The sequence below is a fragment of the Conger conger genome, chromosome 1 (genome assembly GCF_963514075.1).
Source record: "Conger conger chromosome 1, fConCon1.1, whole genome shotgun sequence".
Lineage (NCBI taxonomy): Eukaryota > Metazoa > Chordata > Actinopteri > Anguilliformes > Congridae > Conger > Conger conger.
The window spans coordinates 67838129-67862821 of NC_083760.1; the positions used below are offsets into that span (position 1 = coordinate 67838129).

Genomic DNA, 24693 nt, shown 5'->3' on the forward strand with positions numbered 1-24693 from the left:
TCTTAACACTTATTTTTACATACTGCATCCACAATGAGTACTATCATTAAAATAAACATAAATGTGCAGTTTTAAGTGATCAATAAATCATAAACAATTAGTATGATTGATTATTCTCCCGTTTTCTTGTTTTGAGAATACAATATACTTCATTACCTACTGCCTTTTGCTCATCTTTATCAAGGGTGTCATTGCGAAAAGCACTGGATATTATTTATATATTTATTTATTGTTATTATTATTATTATTATTATTATTATTATTATTATTATTATTATTATTATTATTATTATTATTATTATTATTATTATTATTAGGGGCGGCACGGATGGTGCAGTGGGTAGCACTGCCGCCTCACAGCAAGGAGGTCCCGGGTTCGAATCCCCGTCGGCCGGGGCCTCTCTGTGCGGAGTTTGCATGTTCTCCCCGTGTCTGCGTGGGTTTCCTCCGGGTACTCCGGTTTCCTCCCACAGTCCAAAGACATGCAGGTTAGGCTGATTGGAGAGTCTAAATTGCCCGTAGGTATGAGTGTGTGAGTGAATGGTGTGTGTGCCCTGCGATGGACTGGCGACCTGTCCAGGGTGTATTCCTGCCTTTCGCCCAATGTATGCTGGGATAGGCTCCAGCCCCCCTGCAACCCTGTTCAGGATAAGCGGGTTCAGATAATGGATGGATGGATGGATTATTATTAGGAGCAATAATAGTAGTAGGATGAGACAGAAAGAGGCAATCTAAAGAAATGACTAAATACAAGATGAAATACAGAAGACATGGTGATGCGTTAAGGTCTTAGGTCTTAAAGTCTAGTTTTTATAATCTGTTGATTTTATCTTCAACATTTGTTACAAATAATCTGTTCATTAACACAACAAGCATGGTTCTTTGAAATGAACACACCTAAAGGAATCTGTGCAAGCCTCTTACAATTGCCTGCTTAATTTAATTTTTAAAAGAAAATGTTTATATTGTCCCTAAATTATTTGTTGAGCGTATACTTGTTCTCATGATCTCTGTTCTCCTCTGAAAAAGGTGCATATATAGTTAGGCTATATGTGACAAAGTACATTTTTAGGTAACACTGTGGCTGAACGGTATGAGATACACTTCCCCTAGCAAGAAAACAAGTGCTTTACATTGGGGAAATTGTGGGTCTCAGTTTCCTGCACAAGTTCCTTTAAAGAAAATGTTGACGCACAAATGTTCTGAGAACTACATACTTCTGCAAAGCTTTTTCTTGCTCTGGATACTGCAATGTCAGAGCTCAAAGGCAAATTGTACATCTGTTTGTCAAGTTTCCACATAACAATGCTGTGATAAATATGAAGATCACATTTTGTAATTTTATATTTGTCCTGCATTTGCCAAATGATATTTTGCACTTGGGTATGGATTGGGGACAGCACACAGACACGCTCTCCTCCGACAGCATGTACAGTCAGCTGTCATATCTTATTCTAAGTTGGGCTCAACGGAGTTGGGGAAACACACCTGCAGCTGAATTGCACACACACACACCTGCCCCTGATCAATCACTGGGGGTGCTGTTGAGACGCTGTCATCCAAAAAGACTAAAACACTCCTATCCCTAGGCCACTATACAGCCAACGGTATGCTATGTTTTTCTGCAGGGCTGCCGGCCACAGTTTGCATTGGATCAGTCCGAATCTGATACTAGGCCATTAGGAATGTCAACACAATGAAGAAATTCCTTAACAGGATGAATCAACCAGCCCACGATAACTCACCAGCTATGAATTGATCCCATGTTTGTATGTATGGGTGTAACACAGGATTGTCATAATGCAAAGCATAGCATCTAGCTATTCTGGTCACTCCTATTATTTTCAGACAGTTGGGGCAGCTTTGTTAAACCATTATGATCGTGTGTTTTCCCAATATTTCGTACCCATGGTTACAGGTATGTAAATGCATGTAAATGTCACAACCAAGTTTGCAACCAATTTTACCAGTATGGAATGAAGTAGTAACTTTTCCCCATTACCCTCTACTGTTCAGATCAGAGCCCATAAAAAGAAGTGAATACCCCTATTGTAATGAAAGAACTGTCCAGCCCTGGGAACATTCGGGAAGGTTCCCATTTTGTCATTACATTACATATATTTGGCAGATGCTTTTTATCCAAAGTGATATACAAAAATGCATACTGAAGGTAACTGAATAACGACAGAACACAGTTCAGATAAGGTACAATTTGCATAAAGAATCAGTTATCTACAGCCAGGAACATGAAAGTGCAACATGAAAATACCAGATGATGATACAAGTACAACATGAAAGGACCAGAAGATCAAGATACAAGTGATAAATGAGCGACACTAGATTTGGGGTAGTCCTGCAAAGGAGTAGTGTTAGAGCTAGTCAAGGTACAGTCTGAAGAGATGTGTCTTTAGACCGTGGCGAAAAATGGGCAGCAACTGAGCAGATGTTCCACCACTGTGGAGCTAGGGTGGAGAAGCTCTGTGGTTGGGACAAGCAAGAACTACTCCCCCTGCTGCAGCAGAGGGGAGTGGTCGAGCTGGCGTGTAGGGTTGAATTATGCCCTGTCAGTACTGTAGGAAGGGCTGACTAGTTGTTTGCAGTGTAGGCCAGAGTCAAGAGTGTGAATCTGACCCTGGCAGCAACTGGCAGCCAGCGAAGTGACCTCAGCAAGGGTGTGATATACGAGAACTTTGGAAGATAGTCCCTGGGTTACAACGCGATATTCCCAATTGTGTGATGTTGTACATTGTATATTCCATACTACCAGTAATTATTTGAAAGTGCATTATGTTTCAGGAAAATATTATCTTCTACATTTACAATATGATTGTTCTGATGAATGAACGTCAGTTCTGTTGTATTCACGAGCAAGTGTTTGTTTGCCTAACCGCTTTTATATCTGAACAGATCCGACTGTTGAGAAGACAAGCAGATAGCTGTAAGATCATTTAGAATTTACATATTTCATTGTGCAAAAGTAGGCTCGGTGTTTTCCAGACGACACTAATGGAAACTTCAAAAAATATTTTAGATCACTGTATTCAAAAGTAGGCTATCACATCATAAACTTGGATAATAGCTCTAAAAATATCAAGTAAATTCTGCAACAAAATGACAATGACAAATGACTTCATTAACAGTGGCTAATTTAGACGTCTGGCGATGTCTATGCGTTCCAGACTTCAGGCTGTAATTGACTGCAAAGGATTTGCAACCAAGTATTAAAAAGTGAAATTTTGATTTGATTGTTAGTTTGTCCCATTACTTTTGGTCCCTTAAAAAGTGGGAGACACATATACAAACTGTTGTAATTCCTACACCGTTCACCTGATTTGGGTGTAAATACCCTCAAATTAAAGCTGAAAGTCTGCAGTTAAAGCACATCTTGTTCGTTTCATTTCAAATCCATTGTGGTGGTGTATAGAGCCAAAAAGATGAGAATTGTGTCAATGTCCCAATATTTATGGACCTGACTATATATATATAAAATATATATAAAATATATATATATATATAAAATATATATAAAATATAAAATATATATATATGGGGGACCTTCCCGAACACACAACGCATCATAACTCTAAGAGGATAGGCTACAGCAGCAGAAGTCTAAAAGATTTATACCAAATAAAGTTCTCACTGAGTGTATATGTATATATATATATATATATTATATCACACACACACACGCACGCACACACGATAAAAAATGAATACACCCCCTTCAATATTTGTATGTCTTGTTGTGACATGGAATGTAAATTCAATGGATTAAAACGGGACTTGTTTTTCCCTCACCCAAAGAACCCAATATACCATATGAATGCAGTGAAATTATTTTAATTTGAAAAAAAAAAAAGAGTGCATTTAATGGACAAAACTGAAATTTCCTAATTTTAAGTATACACCCCCTTGAGTAAATACTTGGTGGAAGCGCTTTTGGCAGCAATTACAGCTACCAGTCTTTTTGGGTAGCTCTGCACGAGGTTGGCGCACCTGGACTGGGAGATCTTCCCCCACTCCTCTTTGCAGAACTGTTCAAGCTGGGAGAGGTTTGTTGGTTTGCGCTGATGGACAGCAACCTTCAAGTCATTCCACAAGTTTTCAATTGGATTTAGGTCAGGGCTTTGGCTTGGCCATTCCAGCACATCCACCTTGTTCTTTACAAGCCACTCAGTGGTAGCTTTGGCCTTGTGCTTTGGGTCATTGTCATGCAGGAATATGAATTTTGGACCCATTCTCAGTCTCCTTGCAGACTTCTTCAGGTTCTTCTCCAGAATATCCCTGTATTTGGCCCCATCCAGCCCCAGTCCCGTTAGATGAGAAACATCCCCATAACATTATGCTGCCACCACCATGCTTCACAGTCGGGATGGTGTTTTTTTGGTGATGAGCGTTTGGCATTCATGCAAAAAAAGTTATATTTTGGTTTCATCAGACCACAAAACGTTCTGCCAGTTTGTTGCAGGTTCCCCAAGGTGTTCTTTTGCAAATTTCAAGCGGGCCTCCAGGTGGACCTTTTTGAGAAATGGCTTTTTTCTTGCCACCCTTCCATACAGGCCAGATGTGTGCAATATCTTTTGTATGTATGATGCACAAGTTTCCCTCTGTTGGCCATAAAATCCTGGAGCTCTTTCAATGTTGCCATTGGATTCTTGGTAGCCCCTCTGACCAGTTGTCTTCTCTCCCGGTCATCCAGTTTAGACAGGTGCCCTGATTTTGGCAGACTGTGAGTGGTGCCATGCACTTTCCATTTCTTAATTATGGTCTTAACAGTGCTCCAAGGTATCTTCAAAGCCTTAGAAATCTTCTTATATCCCTCACCTGATGTGTACCTTTCCACAACATTGTCACAGACTTCTTTTTCAAGATCTTTGGAGCCCATGCTTCTGCCTTTCAGTGAGACTGCTCCTGCATACTAAGGGACCATGTTAAACAGCTGTTTTTATTCATGTCATCAAGTTAATTGCTGTGATTTCACACAGGTGTGGGGCAATTAGCTATTGTTTGGTCTTGAAGGCAATTTGCCATTTCCTGAGATAGTTTATGGGATGATTCAGTAAAGGGGGAGGATAGTTATCAAACCAATTTATTGCAATTGTTCATTTTTAATTCAGGCTAAAACAATTTTTAAATCGGTTTATCACTTTGAAAAGGTTAAGTACTGTATGTAGATTTGTAGAAAAAACACATACCGTAGATTAATTGCACTTTAATTACAGGCTATATGTCAAGTAAATCTGAAAAAATGTTCAGGGGGTGTATTCATTTTCTATCCACTGTATATATATATATATAAAATCCACACACTCAGTGAGCACTTTATTAGGTATGTATTACTTCTTTTTTAGACGTATTGGTCTTCTGCTGCTGTAGTCCATCCATGTCAATGTTCAAAACATTGTGTGTTCAGAGATCTGCCCTACCACTGTTATAATGTATGGTTATTTCCGTTACTGTCACCTTCCTGTCAGCTTCGACCAGTGTGGCCCTTCTCCTCTGACCTCCCTCGTTAACAACGCATTTGCCTGCAGCTGCTCTCCGAGTGTATGCATATTGACTTATTCAACAAGTGGGCAAATCCATGACTGACGTTACAAATTGGAGACTTTTGTAACAGTATTATTGTACAGCTGCCATTGTATTTGTTATTAAGTTTCAAGGTTTTTGGCTAACTATAGTAGGCCTTTGTTTTACATGGCAATATTGCCAATTAATCTTTAGCTAGGCTATGGGCTTCTTTGTGCTGTGGTAAAATAAAATGTTCTGTATGACCCGACCGATTGTCTGTACATTGACAAACTAGCTGACGATCGATGGCTGCAGTGGAGCCATTTAAGTGGCACTTATTTGTGGGAGCCACATGAAAATTTTGAGAGGCCTCTTGGATCAAATCTATCATTTACAGTAACTTGTAGGTCCTTATAATGTCAGTAGCTACACCATTTAAATATTTTCTACAATACTTTTTTTGGTCCATGTCCACCTTTTGATGGATTTGCCCAAATACAGTCGCTACAATAATAAACAACATTTAGCTATAACTAACCAGCTAGAATAATATGCAACATTATAATAATAATAATAATAATAATAATAATAATAATAATAATAATTATTATTATTATTATTATTATTATTAGTAGTAGTAGCAGTAGCAGTAGCAGTAGCAGTAGCAGTAGTAGTCGTAGAATACAGCTAAAATATAGCTGCGAATCGCGTACTGTAACAATGTAAATAACGTTAGGTACTTAGGAGCCGCACCAGATTTGGTAAGACACGTGTGTAGCCTACCTCAATTTTCTGTTTTAAATTACAGTAGCGAGATGTATCTCCCATACCAACTAGCAACAACATACACACCTGACTGTGTATTGCTGTACACGTGGCCTGACTAAGGAACCGCAATAACTTGTCAGTCTCAGTTGCACACAAAAATAGCCTCGTTGTGAGGACACCGACCTCCGAACAAACAAGCATAGGTCCCGGGTATACCTCCATATGGTGGTTTTCATACGAGGGCATTATTAAGCGTGAAATTAGAAGAACAGGACCCATCTTTTGCTTGTTTCAGATCCGGGACATAGAGATCACATACCCGCCTCTTTTGCCTTCTCCTTCCCATCCCCCTCTTTCTGGACCCGATAGCGTTTTACAGCCTCTCCGCTCATTCTCGCTCTCAACCATCTTTGTTCTCCACGAGCCTTGGCCAGGCACCCTACCCCGGAGAGCCAAAGTGCGTGCGTGACTCGTGAACAGGGGTAGGAAGCTCCTTTCGCTCTCCCGCAATGGCGTCCGTGATGGGGTCCCGAACTCTGAGCAAAGATGATGTCAATTATAGGCTACATTTTCGCATGATTAACGAGCAGCAAGTGGAAGATATCACAATTGACTTTTTCTACAAACCTCACACCATCACACTGTTGACCTGCACAGTGGTCAGCTTGATGTACTTTGCCTTTACCAGGTATGTGGTGATGCTCTTTCCAACATTAGCGAATGTAGCCTCGCCTAAGCTAATGTTATGCATGACAGGCACATCCATTCTGAGGGCCGGGTAATGTTTCACTGCAAGGGACTGGGGAGTCGTGCTCTCTTTCGCTGGTTCTCCAAATGGTTTTACAAGTCGAATCGTTATTATCAATATGTCTCACTTTCCCAACTAGCTAGCTGAGATAAAGTGTTTTGTAGCACGCTAGTTTTTTTTTTATCCAGTGTAAAATGCGGAAATTGTGGACGTCTGCACCCACTCGCCACAGTGCGAAATGTATAGCATGTTTTTACTCGCCAATGTCTTAAATGACGAAGCATGTATTGTAAGTCACTGTAGGCTGTCCTTGACTGAGTGTAATTTCTCATAACACGAATACGGTATCTGAGAAAAGACTCTAAACAACGCCCCATTTTATACAGCTAGCTAGAACCTCTATGTTTAGACATACCTATCTCGCTAGTAACAGTTATTCATACTTCTTGTTATTGGTATTTTAGAACAGTAGCCCATATATTTAAAAAGAAAACCCTTGCGGTACGAAAGCGTGTCTGCTTCTAATCAGAGCCCAAAACATAATTTTTTTAAATGCACGCTTCTTTCCACCATAAAACTGGTGCAGTTTGCTAAATTTACTACTCGCCTATATTTCTGCCATTTTCCGACATAAAGGTGGGGTGGGGCAAATATGCTCTCTTAGAACCAGGTGTAATCATATGATTTAAAAAAATGGTTTGGCGGTGTATCAGAGGGACAATAATTTGTAGAGAGGGGCCACGTCTGTGTTATTGGCCATTTATTTGTTCTTTTACAGTAATCTCCATATTAGATTAGTAAACATTTTTTGCCATTTGAGTTTTAACGTTTAAGCACTGTACAATGACACGCTGAAAGTTTGGACTTAGACATACATGTCACTGTATCATTTCACACCAAAAACAAAAATTAGTTAATAAAACATATATGCATATTCAGTATATGTAGATCAATATCACTTAATTAATTAGCCTTAAGTGGGCACAAGTAAATGCACACTGTGGGCAATTTATTCAACATGATGGAATTACCATTCATTTCTTTTTTCTTGGCTAAAAAAGTCTCCTAATTATACAAAATGGAAGTCACATGTAGAGGAATGGTGCTCTGCTGTGTCATTCAGCGGCTCTGTTCAGTGCAAAAGAGCAAAATAAGTGCGTAGCACTCAGGGACAACATGAGAAGGGTACTGCACTGAGCGGGCCAGTTAGATTTCAGCTGGCGCCAATGCCCCTGTGCCCTCACCCCTGGCTCCATCCTTGCTTAGAACACTCCAGCATGGACTGTTCATTTGGAATCAGTCCCTAACCAGAACCTCAAACTGTTAAATATTATTTGCAACATAAACTAGGATTACATTGCCAATATTGTCCCATTAATGTGACAGGAAGTTAGCCAGCCTGGAGTCCAGAATCAGATTGACTCCAGTGCTTATGCTCTGAAAGACCTTGTAATCAATTCTGATTGGTCTTATGGTCTATCAATAACATTGGCAAACAATGTTGCATGGTATTCTAGCAAAGTACCGGTACTGGCGCATGTACAGTAAAATCAGAATAGCACACCTCTTATTATGGTGACTTGTGACCATACAGATGGATGTGGGAATCTCCTGAATCTTGCTACGATTAGCATTTGATAGTAAACCTTTTCCTCATCTTGTGCAGTACCTATTGTACTTTTCCATGTCTTTAAGAGTCACAATATGATGCTGAATGCTAGGAACTGTACGGTGCTTATGTATATGGATTTTTGCTTCCACTGTCAGGAATGATGCAGATCCTGACAGCAACCTCTGGGTGGGCTTCATCTTGGTGATGTCCTTCTTCCTGATCATCAGCATCCTTGCATTTCCCAATGGTATGAGGCTGTGGTACAAAGACAAGAACTCAGTCACATAATCATGTTTTAACCATAGTTTTGTCACTGCTGTCCAGCACATGTGAGAATATGAAGAATTCTAAGGAATGATAGTGGCTGTTTGTGTTCAGTATACGTTTTGGTTTATTACTTCTAATACATTTAACCATTTCAGTCCCAAGGTTGAGAGCTTGGGACTGAAAGTGTTAAGGATTATTTTTGAATTGTCGCAAATTGCTGTGGTAGCAGCAGGAACCAAAATGTAAAAGTTTTACCAATACTTGATTTCATCTCTTAAGTCAGTTTGATTGATCTCTAGTTAAAAACAAGACCATACCTGAACAAGTTTTTTTATTTATTTTATTTATGACACAGAACCTATGATAACTGACTTTAATTGAGAAAATATTAACCATGTGTATGTTTTCATCCCTGTTTAATTTAGGTCCGTTCACCAGGCCACATCCAGCAATATGGCGCATGGTTTTTGGTGAGTAATCAGTGCTTCCTCAGATGTGTCTCATATGTCCACTTATGTGATGGATATGCCAGCTATATATTTTGTGATGGTTGACTATAGAACATTTGGGTGTGAGTGGGTGTACTACCAGCACATACATTCAGTGTCACTTTATTGGGTAGAACTGTACCCCAAGTTGTTAATGCAAATATTTAATCAGCCAATCAGCAGCAACTAAATGCATAAAAGCATGTAGACGTGGTCAAGGGGTTCAGCTGTTTTTCAGACCAAATGTCGGAATGGGGAAGATAATCCAAGTGATTTTGACCGTGGAATGATTGTTGGTGCCAGCCAGGGTGGACTGAGTATCTCAGAAACTGCTGATCTCTTGGGATTTTCACACATAACAGTCTCTATAGTTTGCAGAGAATGGTGTGAAAAACAAAAAAACATCCAGTGAGCAGCAGTTCTGCGGGCAGAAACATGTTAATGAGAGAGGTCAGAGGAGAAGCGCCAGACTGGTCAAAGCTGACAGGAAGGTGACAGTGATGCAAATAACCACATATTGCAACAGTGGTATGCAGAAGAGAATCTCTGAACACACAAACCTCTTAAGTGGATGGGCTACAACAGCTGAAGACCAATAAGTAAAAATAAAAAAAATAAAAAACGTATAAAGTGCTCACTGAGTGTATTACATGCTGATTTGAATGTGTGTATTGTGAGGGTCATTGTGGGTCTTATTTCCCTTGGAAGATGTAAAAGCTGAATGGAATTTCTTCTTGTGTGAATATCTGAAAGGTTCATATGATTATGGATTATGATGCCATGTGCTGCATCATAATCCAGACAAGAGCCTTCCTGATTGGTACCTTTGCCCCTCAGGTCTGAGTGTATTGTACTTCCTGTTCCTGGTCTTCATCATCTTCCTAAACTGGGAACAGGTGAAGAAGCTGATGTACTGGCTGGATCCCAACCTGCGGTATGCAACCCGGGAGGCGGACGTCATGGTGAGGAAACCCACGTCTGCCTTTCGCCCCATGTCCTCCTGTGAGAGGGGGTGAGAGAGGAGCAAGAAGAGAAGAGCTACCAGCTTCCACCTCCTGTATCTTCTCTTCTCCATTCTCCTTTTCCTTTAATTCTTTAATTTCATCCTCTACATGATATTTCAGTTGTGCATTTATTAGACTCCCTTTTCCAGGTCTTCTTCACTCCTGATATTGCCATGACTACCAGCAGGTCCTGAACATTTTATGCCTAAAAGGAAAAATGTATAGACCATTTATAAAAAAGATCGTAAACAAAAGTAAAATATGCATAGTCCCAGTAGTACCAACAGTGCCAGCTAATACCTGTTGCAATTTAGTGGTAATTCCTTGTTTCTACACAAGATGTATAATATGTGAGTTTGATGTTTACTGAAATAATTAAGGTTAAGTACCATGGTTCAAGGTACACCTAAAGTGCCCGGCTTAACATGCTGTAATTGCCTGGTTATAGCTTCAGTTCCCTAACTGCAAATCACACTGTTATCATAGTCCTCCTCACGTTTATCTTCTTCCTTCCCTTAACTGCTTTCATAATTTCCACTTCACACTTTGGTGGTGAATGAAAGCAAACCCTTTCTGTACTGGTGGTAATCCGATGAAATATGATTAATGTCTGCAATGAGATAATACCAGCTTCTGGAAAGAGGTTTCCAAAAGATTCTCAAGACAGAGGAGCTTAAGCAGTGTATGAAATGGGATTATTAGCTCTTTGGAAGTGGACTTCAAACCAGGACTGCAGCTCCTGGTTACACAAGTTATTGTTGATTCAAGATTCCCTTTCAGCTCTTACTTCCATTATTCTAGCATGCTGTCCATTTCTTATTATATGAGTGATGCAGTTAATGGCCTTTGGTGGTATGGCAGGGGTTAGGTGAGCTGACACAAAAGGGGCTACACATGAACTGTGAACTGTATTGGTTATGTACTGTGGCATAATGTAAACTCTCTTCACAGTATTTTCCAGCTTCTCAATAGTGTGATGTATATGACATCTATTCCTCAAATAAAATCCCAGGAGTCTATGAGAGTCATTGTGGGTGGCATTGTAGAATGATGCTGGACCTGACTAAAAATATTCTTCATGTACAGGTCAATCATTTAATCTCTCTAGGCTTTGTACCAACTAGGCAGAGCATATTTTCTGACGGTTCTCTGTGCTGGTTTATCCCCATTTTCTGTGCAGGAATATGCAGTCAATTGCCATGTGATCACCTGGGAGCGAATCCTGAGCCACTTTGACATCTTTGCCTTTGGACACTTCTGGGGCTGGGCCATGAAAGCCCTGCTCATCCGCAGCTATGGGCTCTGCTGGACCATCAGCATCACCTGGGAGCTCACAGAGGTGAGGCGCTCATACATTTACAGTATATTAGCAGCTATGGGCTCTGCCGGACCATCAGCACCACCTGGGAGCTCACAGAGGTGAGGCACTCATACATTTACAGTATATTAGCAGCTATGGGCTCTGCCGGACCATCAGCACCACCTGGGAGCTCACAGAGGTGAGGCACTCATACATTTACAGTATATTAGCAGCTATGGGCTCTGCCGGACCATCAGCATCACCTGGGAGCTCACAGAGGTGAGGCGCTCATACATTTACAGTATATTAGCAGCTATGGGCTCTGCCGGACCATCAGCACCACCTGGGAGCTCACAGAGGTGAGGCACTCATACATTTACAGTATATTAGCAGCTATGGGCTCTGCCGGACCATCAGCATCACCTGGGAGCTCACAGAGGTGAGGCACTCATACATTTACAGTATATTAGCAGCTATGGGCTCTGCCGGACCATCAGCACCACCTGGGAGCTCACAGAGGTGAGGCACTCATACATTTACAGTATATTAGCAGCTATGGGCTCTGCCGGACCATCAGCATCACCTGGGAGCTCACAGAGGTGAGGCGCTCATACATTTGCAGTATATTAGTATCTTTTTAAAATTGCCCCATCAAAAGGTCAGGGCTAATGCTTTATAATTGATTTATTGCATCCTATATGTAATTCACTTGGCCTGGGCTCTTATGACATGTACTGTTGGTATCGTTTCATGATTGCCTTCAGTCATTTGATATGAGTCTGCCAAATTATAATAATAATGATAGGTCAGGACAGCAGATTCCCTCCCCCTATTTCGACGCAGACTCAAAACACACCTCTTCAAACTCTACCTTAGTCCTCCCTCCTGACTTACCCCGCCCCCCCCTTCTGATACCCCTATCCCTGTCTAACCCCCCCAAAAAAAAAAAAAAAAAAAAAAAATAGCACTTATGATGACGACTATATGTTTAGAACAGCAGTCCAGGTGTATTTTCCTAGTTCTGGTTGTGATGCTTTGACTTGTGGTAGAACCTATGCACTTGTAAGTCGCTTTGGATTAAAAGCGTCTGCCAAATGACTAAAATGTAAATGTAATAGAGGGGTTTGCAATGGCTTGGGAAGCGGTCCATCTATGGGCTTTGTAGTTATTATTTTATCGGATCTGATCAGTGCTGTGCAGGTGCCTCATAGATTCATTGATCTTTATAGCATGTAAATAAGTGCTTATCGTGCAGTGCACATCATTGTCATGAGTGAATCTGAAACATTGATCAGTTAAATGAGTATACCTCAGTGCTGAGACAATGTAGGATGTAATTAACTGGACTGCTGGGTTGGAAGAAGATCGTCATGATGATGATGATTATGATGTTGATGTTGCTATCAATTAAGTGTCGGAATCTCAGTGATCCTATTTTGTTCTATGCATTGTGTGCATACAGTGATTCTTTGCTTATAAAATATGTTCTTATGAGATAATGTGTCTGTAAATATGGGCTTAATAAATGATTTCCTCATTGTTTTGGAGATAAACAAGGTTGATCAGTGTAGCAGATTTTCTTTATTTCCAGTGTTTCTTTCTTTTGCTAGTGGAGGCTGAATAATGATGCATTGTAATAGATAATATTTTCCAAATAGAACTGGTTTGAAATTCCTGTTTGGTGCAGTGTGTCCCACAGCTTTTCACACACTTCCTGTCAGATAGAATTAAACACCATTAGCTTTAGAGTCCTGCATCTGTGGGTCACCAGTGCCCAACCTATTAGTATTAGTACCTATTGCTATACTACCACATTGTTTTGAACTGTAGAGTAGTTAACCGTCCTACTTGCCTTGAATGAAGGCTTGCTCGAGGGAAACTGATCTTAAAGCGGCATATTGTGGTGTGTTTTATTTCACCTTGATTTTATTCTTGTTTCTGTAAAGCGCTTTGCAACTTCTGTTTGGAAAAGTACTTTATAAATAAATAAAGATAAAGATCTATCTATACAATGGGCCATATTTCTAAAGCTACAAGGGGTCTCATAATGGAACATAATGTAAATTGTTTAGAATTTTGGCAACTGCATACTAAAATATTATTTTGATAATTGTTAAACTACATATTGCATTTTCTTTTTTTGAATGTAGTACTAAGAGCACCACATAATCTCATAGTCCTTCACCTGGGCTATGTTGGATGTTTGTCTTTCAGTACAACTCTTTCAGTCATTTTCAAGGCTGTGCAGTTAGGATTATTCAGTAGACACTTATCCACAGTTACATGGTGCATGAAATATTTCGTTTGAGATAATTGACTCCAAGACAAAAAAATACATTAGAGGGCATTATGAACAATCTGGAAATAGGTTGATGTTCCTCTGTTATTTTGCTTAAATAGCTCTGACGACTCTGCCTTGCCTGCAGCTCTTTTTCATGCACCTGCTGCCCAACTTCGCAGAGTGCTGGTGGGATCAGGTGATCCTGGACATTCTGCTGTGTAACGGAGGGGGGATCTGGCTGGGCATGACGGTCTGCCGCTTTCTGGAGATCCGCACGTACCACTGGGCCAGCATCAAGTAGGTCTTCCGCCATACAACTGCGAGTGGGCTCTTTCACACACCTCCCCAAAATCCGCAACCACGGATCCCGTCATTTTTAAATGGCTCTGTGGAATGGACTGCGAGTTAATGACATTGGAATGAAAACAAGGCAGTGAACACGTTTAGCCTGAAAATACTGTATGCCGGTAGCTAGTCGACTGGCTCCTGGGCTGGCTGAACACATTGAAAGCGAATCGAAAGAGAAAAGCTCAGTAGTGTGCCAAAACATCTTCGTTACACACGCAAACAAGTGTGAGTGAGGGATTTTTCTCCACCACAACTGAGTAGAATTTAGTCGCCTCTTTGTCTCACTGATAAACCAACTGAACAGGAAGGGCTATGTGGTGCACATGGTTTCCGTTGTTCATTTGCCTGAGATGTCAACAGCTATTTTCACGAGATGGGCTGTCACTAGTTGTGTCCTGTGCTGTGGTCACACTAGCGCCTGCACTCAAAAATACTAACATTTTTTTAGATGCATGCGAACTATAAGTACAACTGCCACAGATCACAAAAAAAAAACCTTTAGTGAAGTGTATCATTCAGAATTAAGGAAAAGTCAGAAAGTATTACAATCGATATACTTCCCAATACAACTAGAAATGTTCTCAGCTGTAGAAAGTTGCATGCAAATGCAAGGCAGAATTAATAAACAATGTTCAGAAATATGTAAAAAGTGCGGGTCTTTTTTGTGTGTGTCTGATGACTGTCTCTCTGTCCAGGGACATCCACACAACAACGGGAAAGATAAAGCGTGCTGTGCTACAGTTCACACCTGCCAGTTGGACATATGTGCGCTGGTTTGATCCCAAATCCTCCTTCCAGAGGGTGGCCGGTATCTACCTCTTCATGATCATCTGGCAGGTGAGTGTGGCTTGTCTACAGTGCAGTTTACCAGCTTCCCAGCCTTGCCAGGTCAGCCCCATTTAGTCTACTTTACATGCAATTGATGATAACCATGCTAATAACCTTTCAGCAAAGCATTGCTTGTTGCCCACTCATGTCTGAGTGGAAAAAGCCACTCAAGCATGAAAAAAACTGTATGATGCACGTAATGCCCAGCTTTAAACTTGAAAGGACTTGTTTCTCATGACGACATTGAGTTGAAGAACGTATACAGTATGTACATAAATAAATGCATATTTATTGGCATTTATGCTACTTCTCACAGTTTATTATTTAAAAACCAATAGTCTATACATGTATAGGTACTTCTCTGTCAGTTGATAAATGTTACACATCCGTATGGTTTTTCCTTTCCTCTACACTTAATCTTGAGTGGTTGCAGGCCTCTCCCTTGCCTCAACATCTTATAGTTCATTGCAAAGATTTTGTGTATGACATGAGAGTTTTATTCCCATTTTGTGTATTTTTCTGAATGCAGAATATTTTTCTTTTTAAGTACAACTTAGAAAAATGAAAGAATTGATTGCCAACACAACCAGCGAAAGTAACAACATACAGATTTCATTAATGAGATAATCTTGACTTGTATAGCTTGGCCTTTTTGCATTCATTAACTCAGTTTACAGTGCAGTTACCAGAAGCCCTGACCATTATGGACCATGTGGCTGACTTGTGCACAAGTCTACTTAGCTGGAATGTTATGCCTCAAACCAAATTTTACAGAGAGCAAAAAAAGCCCTGCCCTGAAGCTTGTTTTTCTAGGTTTTAGCTGTTTGATTTTTTCCATGCATCAACTGATGAATGAGAAGGATAGCTGAGATGGTGGCTGAGAACTGCCTTTGGCTGCATGTTGGCCCTGTATTGCTGAGTCACTGTGCAATATAGGCACTGCTGGGGAAGTCTTCAGAGTACAGATTTTCAGACAGTCTTTTTAGTTTAATTTCAGATGCAGTCCGAAGTTTTTCTTGTCAATATATGCATACTATACAGCATACTGAGCTGTAGTTTCAGACAGCCCTTTCTGTACTTCTTCTTGCCATTCTTGCTCTTCTCATTATTCTTGTGCTGCAAATCTTGTGAGTATAACAGGACTCAAGATTGATATGTATTTGAGACGTATGGCTTCATGTGACACACACACATGCACACGCACACACACGCACACACACACACACACACACGCACACAAAATGAAGACAGGGAGACACCACGGCTGGCAGAAAACAGAAAGTTCCAGAGCTGCTGAGCGTAGCTCATGCCAGCGAGCTGTCTGAAACTGCCAAACACCCTCCCCTTCTGCACGCTGGCTGCCATGACAATGAAAGCACCTCACTTCCTTGTGTGTCCCGGGAAAGGGAAAGGAGAGAAAGCTGTCTCAAGCTCTCTCAGTTCTCAGTCTCCCGCCCTCCACTGGCTTCAAAAGAAAAATTTGGTGAAACCAAAATGTATAAAAATGTCCTTTACAATGTGCACTTTAACTAATGTAACGTGATTGTTTTTTATTACAAATCTCACATTTTCAGATACTGTCAGGTATGAAAATTGCATACAGATGCTGTGAATTGTACCCGTTGGATCACAGTCATATGGGTACAATTGTTTGATATTTGCCTAAAGTCAGAACAAATTCTGAGTGGTTGACTTGGAGTGACCACAAATTTTGGGTTTAATCATATTTTTAAAAGGGTTTTGAAGTTCAGCAGCTTTACCCATTGTCTAATTAATGGAACAGAATCTCATTCTTCAGCTCAGTGTTGTGTTTTACCCTTCCCCTGTTTTTTTCATGCTTTGTTTTTGGGTTCAGCTAATGAGAGAGCTTTATTCTTTACTGAAACAGACCCCCTCTTTCAACAAGTTCAGCACTTCACACCAGGCTGTTGTGCTAAATGTGCGATTATATGGGCGTGGTTATTTCCCAATGGCGCGACATTAAAAGCAGATAACGAGTTCTGCCAGTAGCCAAATTCTGCAATTGAAATTGTACTTCCCTCTAGGGTCTTTCAGCGAACTTATCCCTGGTTATGGGTATGCACTTTGTTGTACGTCGCTCTGGATAAGAGCGTCTGCCAAATGCCAATAATGTAATGTAATGTAAAGCTTAAAGGTGAACTGCACTATGGCTTCAGATGCTTGGTTATGGACAGGAATACTCTTTTCGCCCCTCATATTTTATTTAATGCGAATGTTATTAGGATATACCGTAATGGGCATGTTATTGACAAATAAGTCACAGGTCATGTTTGCAGTGTCATATGACCAATTCCAGCAGAAACGAACATGGTGTTTGTCTGTGTATACATTGGTAAAAAAAATTGAAAATGGTAGCTCTGTATAGTGTGGGATTCCTTCGGTTTAAATCTTTTTTTCTCTCTCAACCTCTTTTTCTCCCTCATCGCAGCTGACCGAGCTGAACACCTTCTTCTTGAAGCACATATTTGTGTTCCAGGCTTGTCATGCACTCAGCTGGTGCAGAATACTGTTCATAGGAATCATCACTGCCCCCACAGTCCGGTAAAGCTCTCTCGCTCACGCACACACACACGCACACACACACACACACACGCACACACATGCACCCGCATGCACACAAATGCACACACGCACACAAATGCACACACGCATGCACACACACGCAAGCACGCATGCATGCACACACATGCACACACACACACGCACGCACGCACACACACGCACATGCACACACACACACGCACGCACATGCACACACACACGCATGCACGCACATGCACACACACACTCACACACACACACACGCACGCACATGCACGCACATGCACACACACACACACACACACACACACACACACACACACACACAATTTATTCTGGCCTGTGGCCTCTCTTCTTGAACCTGTGTAGAAAAGTGTGAAATGCATTCAGGCAGTCGTTTGCAGGCATAGTGATGTGTTTTCTGTTGTGCTAAAGGGATGTGCATGATGGACATGGCTATTTGTAGTTACCTTTATAGCTCCCATAGTGCCAGAAAGTGTTGTGGCTGTAGAGCACAGTTGTGCCAGGTGTCTCATGCCATCCTACGGCCTTGGTCTTAGAATAGGTGCACTACACTCTAATGCACTTAAATGCACTTCCAGTTGGAGATGCACTTAAAGCTTGAACCTGATTCATTCAGAAATTAGTGAAATGGAAAAAATGAATAATCCTTTTTATATAAATGATTATTATATAATATTATATAAGTATTGTCAAAATGATAAAAAAGGGACATGCCCTGGTACTATTGCTAAACGTATATAGTAATGCAAAATAATTAAGTATTTTGGTGTAAAGCATGAGGGGAAACAAAATCAAGCCACTTGAAAAGGTAAAAGATAGTGGATCATTGAAAGTAAGGTTTTCAGAAAGCAAATTCTTCATGTTTTGATGATACCCTATTTAATGCTGGTTTGTTTACCAACCGAAGGGATTATTGCTACAAAATGAGTATACAATTCAAATTGTATTGTATTAGTTTTTAATCAATTTCTGAAAAGCCTATGTATAACACACTTCAGTAACTAAGACAGTGCTGTTTTTGTTTGGGATGTGCTTGCATATCACATTCATTTGTTGTGTCTGTATTTGTCTTTTACTTTGGGGAATGTCTAAGAGGGGTTTGCCATTAGAGGGGGTAAAACCTTGCTCATTTCAGACCTCATTCCCATGGTTTTATTTTGACATTAACCAACAGCTGAGCTGAGCCAGCCATGGCGCCTCCTGTATCCGTGGCTAACTACACAGTAACAGAAAAGCCCTGTATCTTGCCAAATCATTACAGAACTATTGATTGTGAAGAGTGAAATTGTGTTTGAAACTAAATGGTCTGTGGTCTGTGCTCTGCATTTCCAGTCAGACTTCATTTCTTCATTTCATGTTCTGCTATATTTCAATCTTCCTCTGTATGAGTAACCCACAATTTCCTTATAAGCAGGAACAGATTATTTAAATGGTGTTGCTTTTGGTCAAATAAATTGCATTTTTCATTTTAGGCAGTATTATGCATACCTCACAGACACACAGTGCAAAAGAGTTGGGACACAGTGCTGGGTCTTCGGGTAAGTGTTTTAAAATGGTTTCCTTAACTTTCAACAGGATTGTTATTTGATCAAATGCTGTGATTGTATTTTTTTATTTATTTTACCAGGCAGGTCAGTTAAGATCGGAATCCTATTTACAATGGCGGCCTGTAGCGTAGTGGTTAAGGTACATGACTGGGACCTGCAAGGTCGTTGGTTCAGTCCCTGGTGTAGCCACAATAAGATCCGCACAGCCGTTGGGCCCTTGAGCAAGGCCCTTAACCCTGCATTGCTCCAGGGGAGGATTGTCTCCTGATTGGACTAATCAACTGTACGTCGCTCTGGATAAGAGTGGCTGCCAAATGCCATGAATGTAATGTAATGTACAATGGTGGCAAAAGAGCTCTTGCTAAAAGGGGCAAAATAAAAGATAAAGAGGCCATTGGTTTTTCCTGAATGTGTGAGTGAGGAATGTGTGAAATGCCACCAGTGGTGCAGGAGGGTTGATGGGAGAGGAAGTCCAGTGCTTGCTGGGTATGCCTTGCCACAGAAGGCCCTGTACTACTTCTCCCAGAACCTCCCACTCTACGCTGCACAGACTCCACAGAGATTCAGTGGATAAAGGCTGCGTTGTAGTGAATGGGAATCAGCAGTGTGGGATCAGTCTGGGGTGAGAGTCAGACTGCTGCTGCTGGACACAGTTCAGTCCACTTTCACAGGCCCACCCTCTCTCACAATTCTGCACAAAACAATCAAGTCTTTATTCCCATATCTGAGCAGCCGAATAACATTTTAAGCCCTTGGAATGGATTAAGGTTCTAAATTCCAACGTGGACAAAGTTGAGCGCAGCAGCCACTCCTGAGTGGATTTGCCTGCTTCTCTTGAGTGTATTGTATGTTTAATTAGTTTTGAAGTTGAAGAAACACAGACAAATGTCTCTTGCTCACAGACCTCTGTATCAGGGGTTGTAATGATGTTTAATAAAACAAAATAAGTACTTAACATTCTGTTGCTCCAATACTTGCACCAGTAGTTTACCATTAAACTACTACACTACTACTATTGGTGAGATAAACTACTACACAGTAAACTACTGCATAAACTACTGCATAAACGGCCAAATTATCCCAATGCCGTCATTTAAATCTTAACATGTTGGACAGCATTATCACCCATTTTATGCTCTATTGTAACTAGCCAAATTCTATTCTGAAGTGGCCAGAAGTATTTGCAGTATGTTTTAACAAAATGTAGAAATTCTTAGTTTCAAGTAGCCCATTATTGAATAAAATGTTCCAACCCAGGAAGTACTTATTTACCTGTTTTAAACAGAACTACCTGTTTAAACCAGGAAGATAGTGTAGTTTTGCTGGTGATAATGTGAATAAATGCAAGACTTCTGTAACCTTTAACACGTGTGTATGCCTATAGCCGTTTCTCTAGTACTGTTGTCACTCTCCTGAATTCTTCTAAATTGTTATCTTCACTCTCACAGTGCTATTGCTTTCTTGGAAGCCCTGGCATGTATTAAATTTGGACACGACCTGTTCTCCAAAACCCAGGTCCTGTATGTCATACTCTGGCTCCTGTGTGTGGTAAGACAAACATTTTTATTTATTTATTTTTTGTTATTTAGATGACATTGAAATGTATATCATGTGAGCACATCAACGTCTGGAATGCAGCTTAATAGGTATCGCTCGTATCTCCAAGTGTTTTGCTGTAACAATCGTAGAAACAAAGCTTTATAACTGAATTATATCGGATGTGTAACTGAAATGTTGTCTAAATGACACCATCGAGTGTGTCTGAAGTTCTTGCTTTCTATTTCTGATTCCTACAACACTGGGAAATGTAGTGTTGTTTTCAGTGATTCTCTCCATCCATTTCCCAGGCCTTCATTACTTTCCTGTGTCTGTTCGGGATGGTGTGGTACGCAGAGAACTACGGCCCCAGGCAGAAGGTAATGTCCTCTTTCTCCCAGACCGTCAGGCTGACTCTTCGAATCAATTGTCTGCTTTGTTTCTGCTCTATGGTTTCCTTCATAATCTGCGCTCCTTTTTGGTAGTTATATACTACATTGGTGAGATATCAGCATGTTTGCCAACCTCATGCTTTTTACTTGATTATATTTATTATTAGTGGTATTATTATACATAGTAGTAAATAAAAGTGGTAATAATTATAATTACATTCCAACATTGTGCTTTGTCTATTGTCTTTCTGGCAGTTTGGCACTTTCATGGAGAGTTTATTTTAAGTTGTTATTTATAATTTGAATAGTGTTGGACCAACTATTCTTATTGCTAACAAATAAACCCAATGTAAGGGTTTGGTTGGATGAAACAAGCATTTAGAACTCATTTAAATGATCTTATACAGAGAGAAACTGGCTCTTATTTCTGGTATAGGTAGCTAAACACTTTCACAATAGTGGCTAAATTGTCTGTATGTCAAAACGGAAACATGGATTAGTGGTCAGAGCAACACGGTGGAGTATTGATTCCAGGGTTCAGGACATCTGGCTCTAGTACTGTATGCATAATCAAGGAAATGAGGAAGGAGGCAAATACTTTTTACAGCACTGTAATTTGTGCTGCCTCTTGGTGATTCAGCAGAATGCTGATCCAGTTTATGAATAACTAGTTTTCGGTAATGCTCTGTTTATCTTTCCAGACCTTTTCAGAATGTGAGGACAGTAGCTTCATAGATTCGTGTGGATATATTCCTGAAACATTTAAAGGTACAGTACTTTCCAGCATATTTGCAGCTACATCACCTACTGCACGACTAACGTGTCTGGTATTTTTCTGAAGCTAAAAAAAGACTTGTACGTCAGTGTATCACCATACGGCTAGTGTGTTTTATGTTGTGTTTTGTAAAATGTTGTTAACGCTTTGCGTGCGCAGCAGCGGTAGAGAAGGAGGCTGGGAGCTCTGCGGCCCCGTCTAGACGGAAGAGAGGCTCGGGGAAGAACAAGGCCTCTAACGGCCTGGGGAGCAAGAAGTAAACCCCAGAGCGGATACGACCCCAACACACCCAGGCAGTCTGGGGTAGCGGGAGGGAGAACCCAGAGCCAGAGAGCTGGACACCTGTACATGCACATTTCTGGGGGAAGAGGAAGCAAAGCAGAACTGAGGAAAGATGACCAGTGAGAAGCCGGTACCTCTACGCTTCTGCAGAGTTGAACGGCCTGAACTTTCTCTCCGAATATATGCTCCCAGATTTCAGTGTTCAGCGTGCCCCCTGCATCACCCATACCCCTCTTGTGTCCCCTGCTCCCAGCCCACAGCCGGGTCATTTTTGTGTTTGCGTGTGAGTGTGTCTGTTAATCTTACATATATCCAACTGCATCTTTTTTTATTTAACAGACTGTGGCCCCGTGAGTGGCATCATTGTCTCATTTTGTGCAGTTAAAATCACAGACATTTTCTCACTGGAAAACAAGGGATTCCTTAGCATACACTGTGTGTACTTGCAGGAAGAGGTAAGCATTTTTCCATTAATCAATAACTGTATGTGCCTAGCAAGCCATGTTTATGGTCTACATTAAGGCAGCGTTAACAGACTTCTGACTGTCCCATGCATTCCCATGTGAAACACTGAATCCAGTCAAAGGTCTCTGTAAATTACTCTAACTGACTAACTTTGTTAAATCACACACAAATGTATAGGGACCTATGTGCAGTTTCACATTGGTTTACCAATTGGAATATAAAGTGAGCTTGCTAAAATAAAGTGCTTTGCTTGTCTCTTTTGATACTCACTTGTATCACTGGTCCAGCTACAGTATTTGCTCACCTGCACCAAAAGTGGCAAGTATTTAATATGATGCAAGAAGTGCATCTGCATACAGTGTTATATTTGTGCAAATGAAATATAATTCACATTTATAATGGATTCCATTTCATTGCCTCATCACAAGTTGAAGTTTAAAACCAAGTTGAAGTTGTACCAGAGGGAACCCTCTCCTGTGTTATGCACCTGTGAAGCCCACTTAAACCAGCTGACTGAATGTCTGTGTCTTTAGCTGAGGAGAATTGGAGTACCATTACTTGTGTCTGTCACTCTACCATGTTATAGAGAGCAATGTGGATATGACCGGTCCTATCCAATACCAGCTTTGACAATAATGGTCAAGACGTTAGTCTGCGTACTCCAGAGCAGAGTTGCAAAGGAGAGACATTTAATGCACTTTTTAATAGATGTGAACCACTCCATACATATCTTTTGTACTGTACATTTCTAACCTGAGTTTGAATTTTGAATACATTAAGTATTCGTTCATTTCTGAATTGCCGCAGTGTGAACCTGGAGTGTCGGTGTAGGTAATCTGGCAGACGACATTTCAGCCTGTTCTCTGAGAACAGGGATACGATCATGGATTTTTGTTAGTTTCGTGGCAAAAAAGTGGTTTCTTTGTATGAAGATGGGTTTTTCACATGAGAATAGCCTACTGTTTTCTGAAGTATTTGCTTGTGTGGGTGTGTGTGATTGCGTGTGTGTGGCTGCTCTTTGGAATGTTTTGTTTCAGAAAGGGTGCATGTGTAAATGTGCCGGGGGGGGGGGGGGGGGGGCAGTACCTCTGTGTATTTAACAGGGTCAGAAAGCACACTGCAGAGATGCAGAAATTTTCTAGTGGATTTCTTCAGCTTTTCTTTTCTTTGGCTGAAGGCTAGAAAACACTTTGGTTTAAAATGTTTTGGATCTGTGCAGCACGTGCACTGTGTGAATTTGTGTGTGTACTGCCACACTAACTTCCAGAAGCTACTGCCACACTAACTGCCTATTTCAACTGTTTGCAGTAAAAACAATTTCAGTGTATCGATGTACAAGCACTATTGTCACCTGCAGACCTCACAGTATTTTGTTTTATGAAAAAAGTGCATTTTGAGTCAGACGGATAAGAAAATTCTCTCTTTCTAACTAGACAATCCATGGCCCCACCAACCATCTTGACGAGCATATGCTCCTTGTGCTGGTAAAGGTACACTGCTAATATTTAGTTTTACCTGTATAGTATGTGCATTTCTGGTTTCAGGCTGCAATTACTATCTGGCGAAAACAATCCTCTTGAAAAGGTTTTTGTAAATTTTAATATACAGTATATAATATGATCTAGAATGAAATAACAATGAAGTTGTATTATCTTTTGTATTTTCTCTGAATAATCCTATAATTCAATAAATAATATTGCATCTGATTGACAAAATTCCACCTCCATGTGAGAGACACGCACTGACTCTTAAGGAGAGAGACTGCCAGATTTGGGCCGTATTTGAAAACTCTTCTTTGCTCTTTGACCTCCAATGATGTCACATGGGGAACTACGGTGGGTGGGGTGGGGTGGGAAGAGGAAGAGCCCAGAGACAAATTTGTGCTGAAACACCCTCTAGTGCCATCTATTGGATTTTATGTATAGTAACACTGTAGTTATCAGGCATTTATG

The 24693-nt window shown here is 40.7% G+C and overlaps 2 protein-coding genes across 3 annotated transcripts in view; one reads left to right on the forward strand and one right to left on the reverse strand.

The window, feature by feature from the left end:
• Nucleotides 1–6772, reverse strand: part of si:ch211-269k10.4 (uncharacterized protein LOC100150242 homolog) — a 20690-nt gene extending 13918 nt beyond the window's left edge. Inside the window, exon 1 of the mRNA XM_061221255.1 lies at nt 6602–6772. The gene's annotated coding sequence lies outside the window, so the exon portion shown is untranslated. The remainder of the gene's footprint in view (nt 1–6601) is intronic.
• On the forward strand, nt 6430–23004 carry ptdss1a (phosphatidylserine synthase 1a). Of its 2 annotated transcripts, none has more exons than XM_061221079.1 (13): nt 6430–6970; nt 8798–8889; nt 9335–9379; nt 10235–10359; nt 11582–11740; nt 14128–14279; nt 15026–15167; nt 17608–17720; nt 19217–19282; nt 20740–20839; nt 21139–21207; nt 21921–21987; nt 22157–23004. In XM_061221079.1, the coding sequence occupies exons 1-13, from the start codon at nt 6792–6794 to the stop codon at nt 22252–22254; spliced, it is 1407 nt and encodes a 468-aa protein (XP_061077063.1). In that variant the 5' UTR covers nt 6430–6791; the 3' UTR covers nt 22255–23004. The 2 variants fall into 2 exon arrangements, with proteins under 2 accessions (XP_061077063.1, XP_061077053.1); XM_061221069.1 differs by having other exon boundaries at nt 6432–6970; nt 22154–23004.
• The last annotated feature ends 1689 nt before the right edge of the window (nt 23005–24693 follow it).

What these genes read in the sequence shown, in the direction of transcription:
- ptdss1a (XM_061221069.1), top strand. Translation starts at nt 6,792, where the DNA reads ATGGCGTCCGTGATGGGGTCCCGAACTCTGAGCAAAGATGATGTCAAT. An exon ending in ATCACTGCCCCCACAGTCCG is followed by an intron (nt 17,721 to 19,216) that starts GTAAAGCTCTCT and finishes TTTTCATTTTAG; the next exon opens with GCAGTATTATGCATACCTCA. An exon ending in ACACAGTGCTGGGTCTTCGG is followed by an intron (nt 19,283 to 20,739) that starts GTAAGTGTTTTA and finishes TCACTCTCACAG; the next exon opens with TGCTATTGCTTTCTTGGAAG.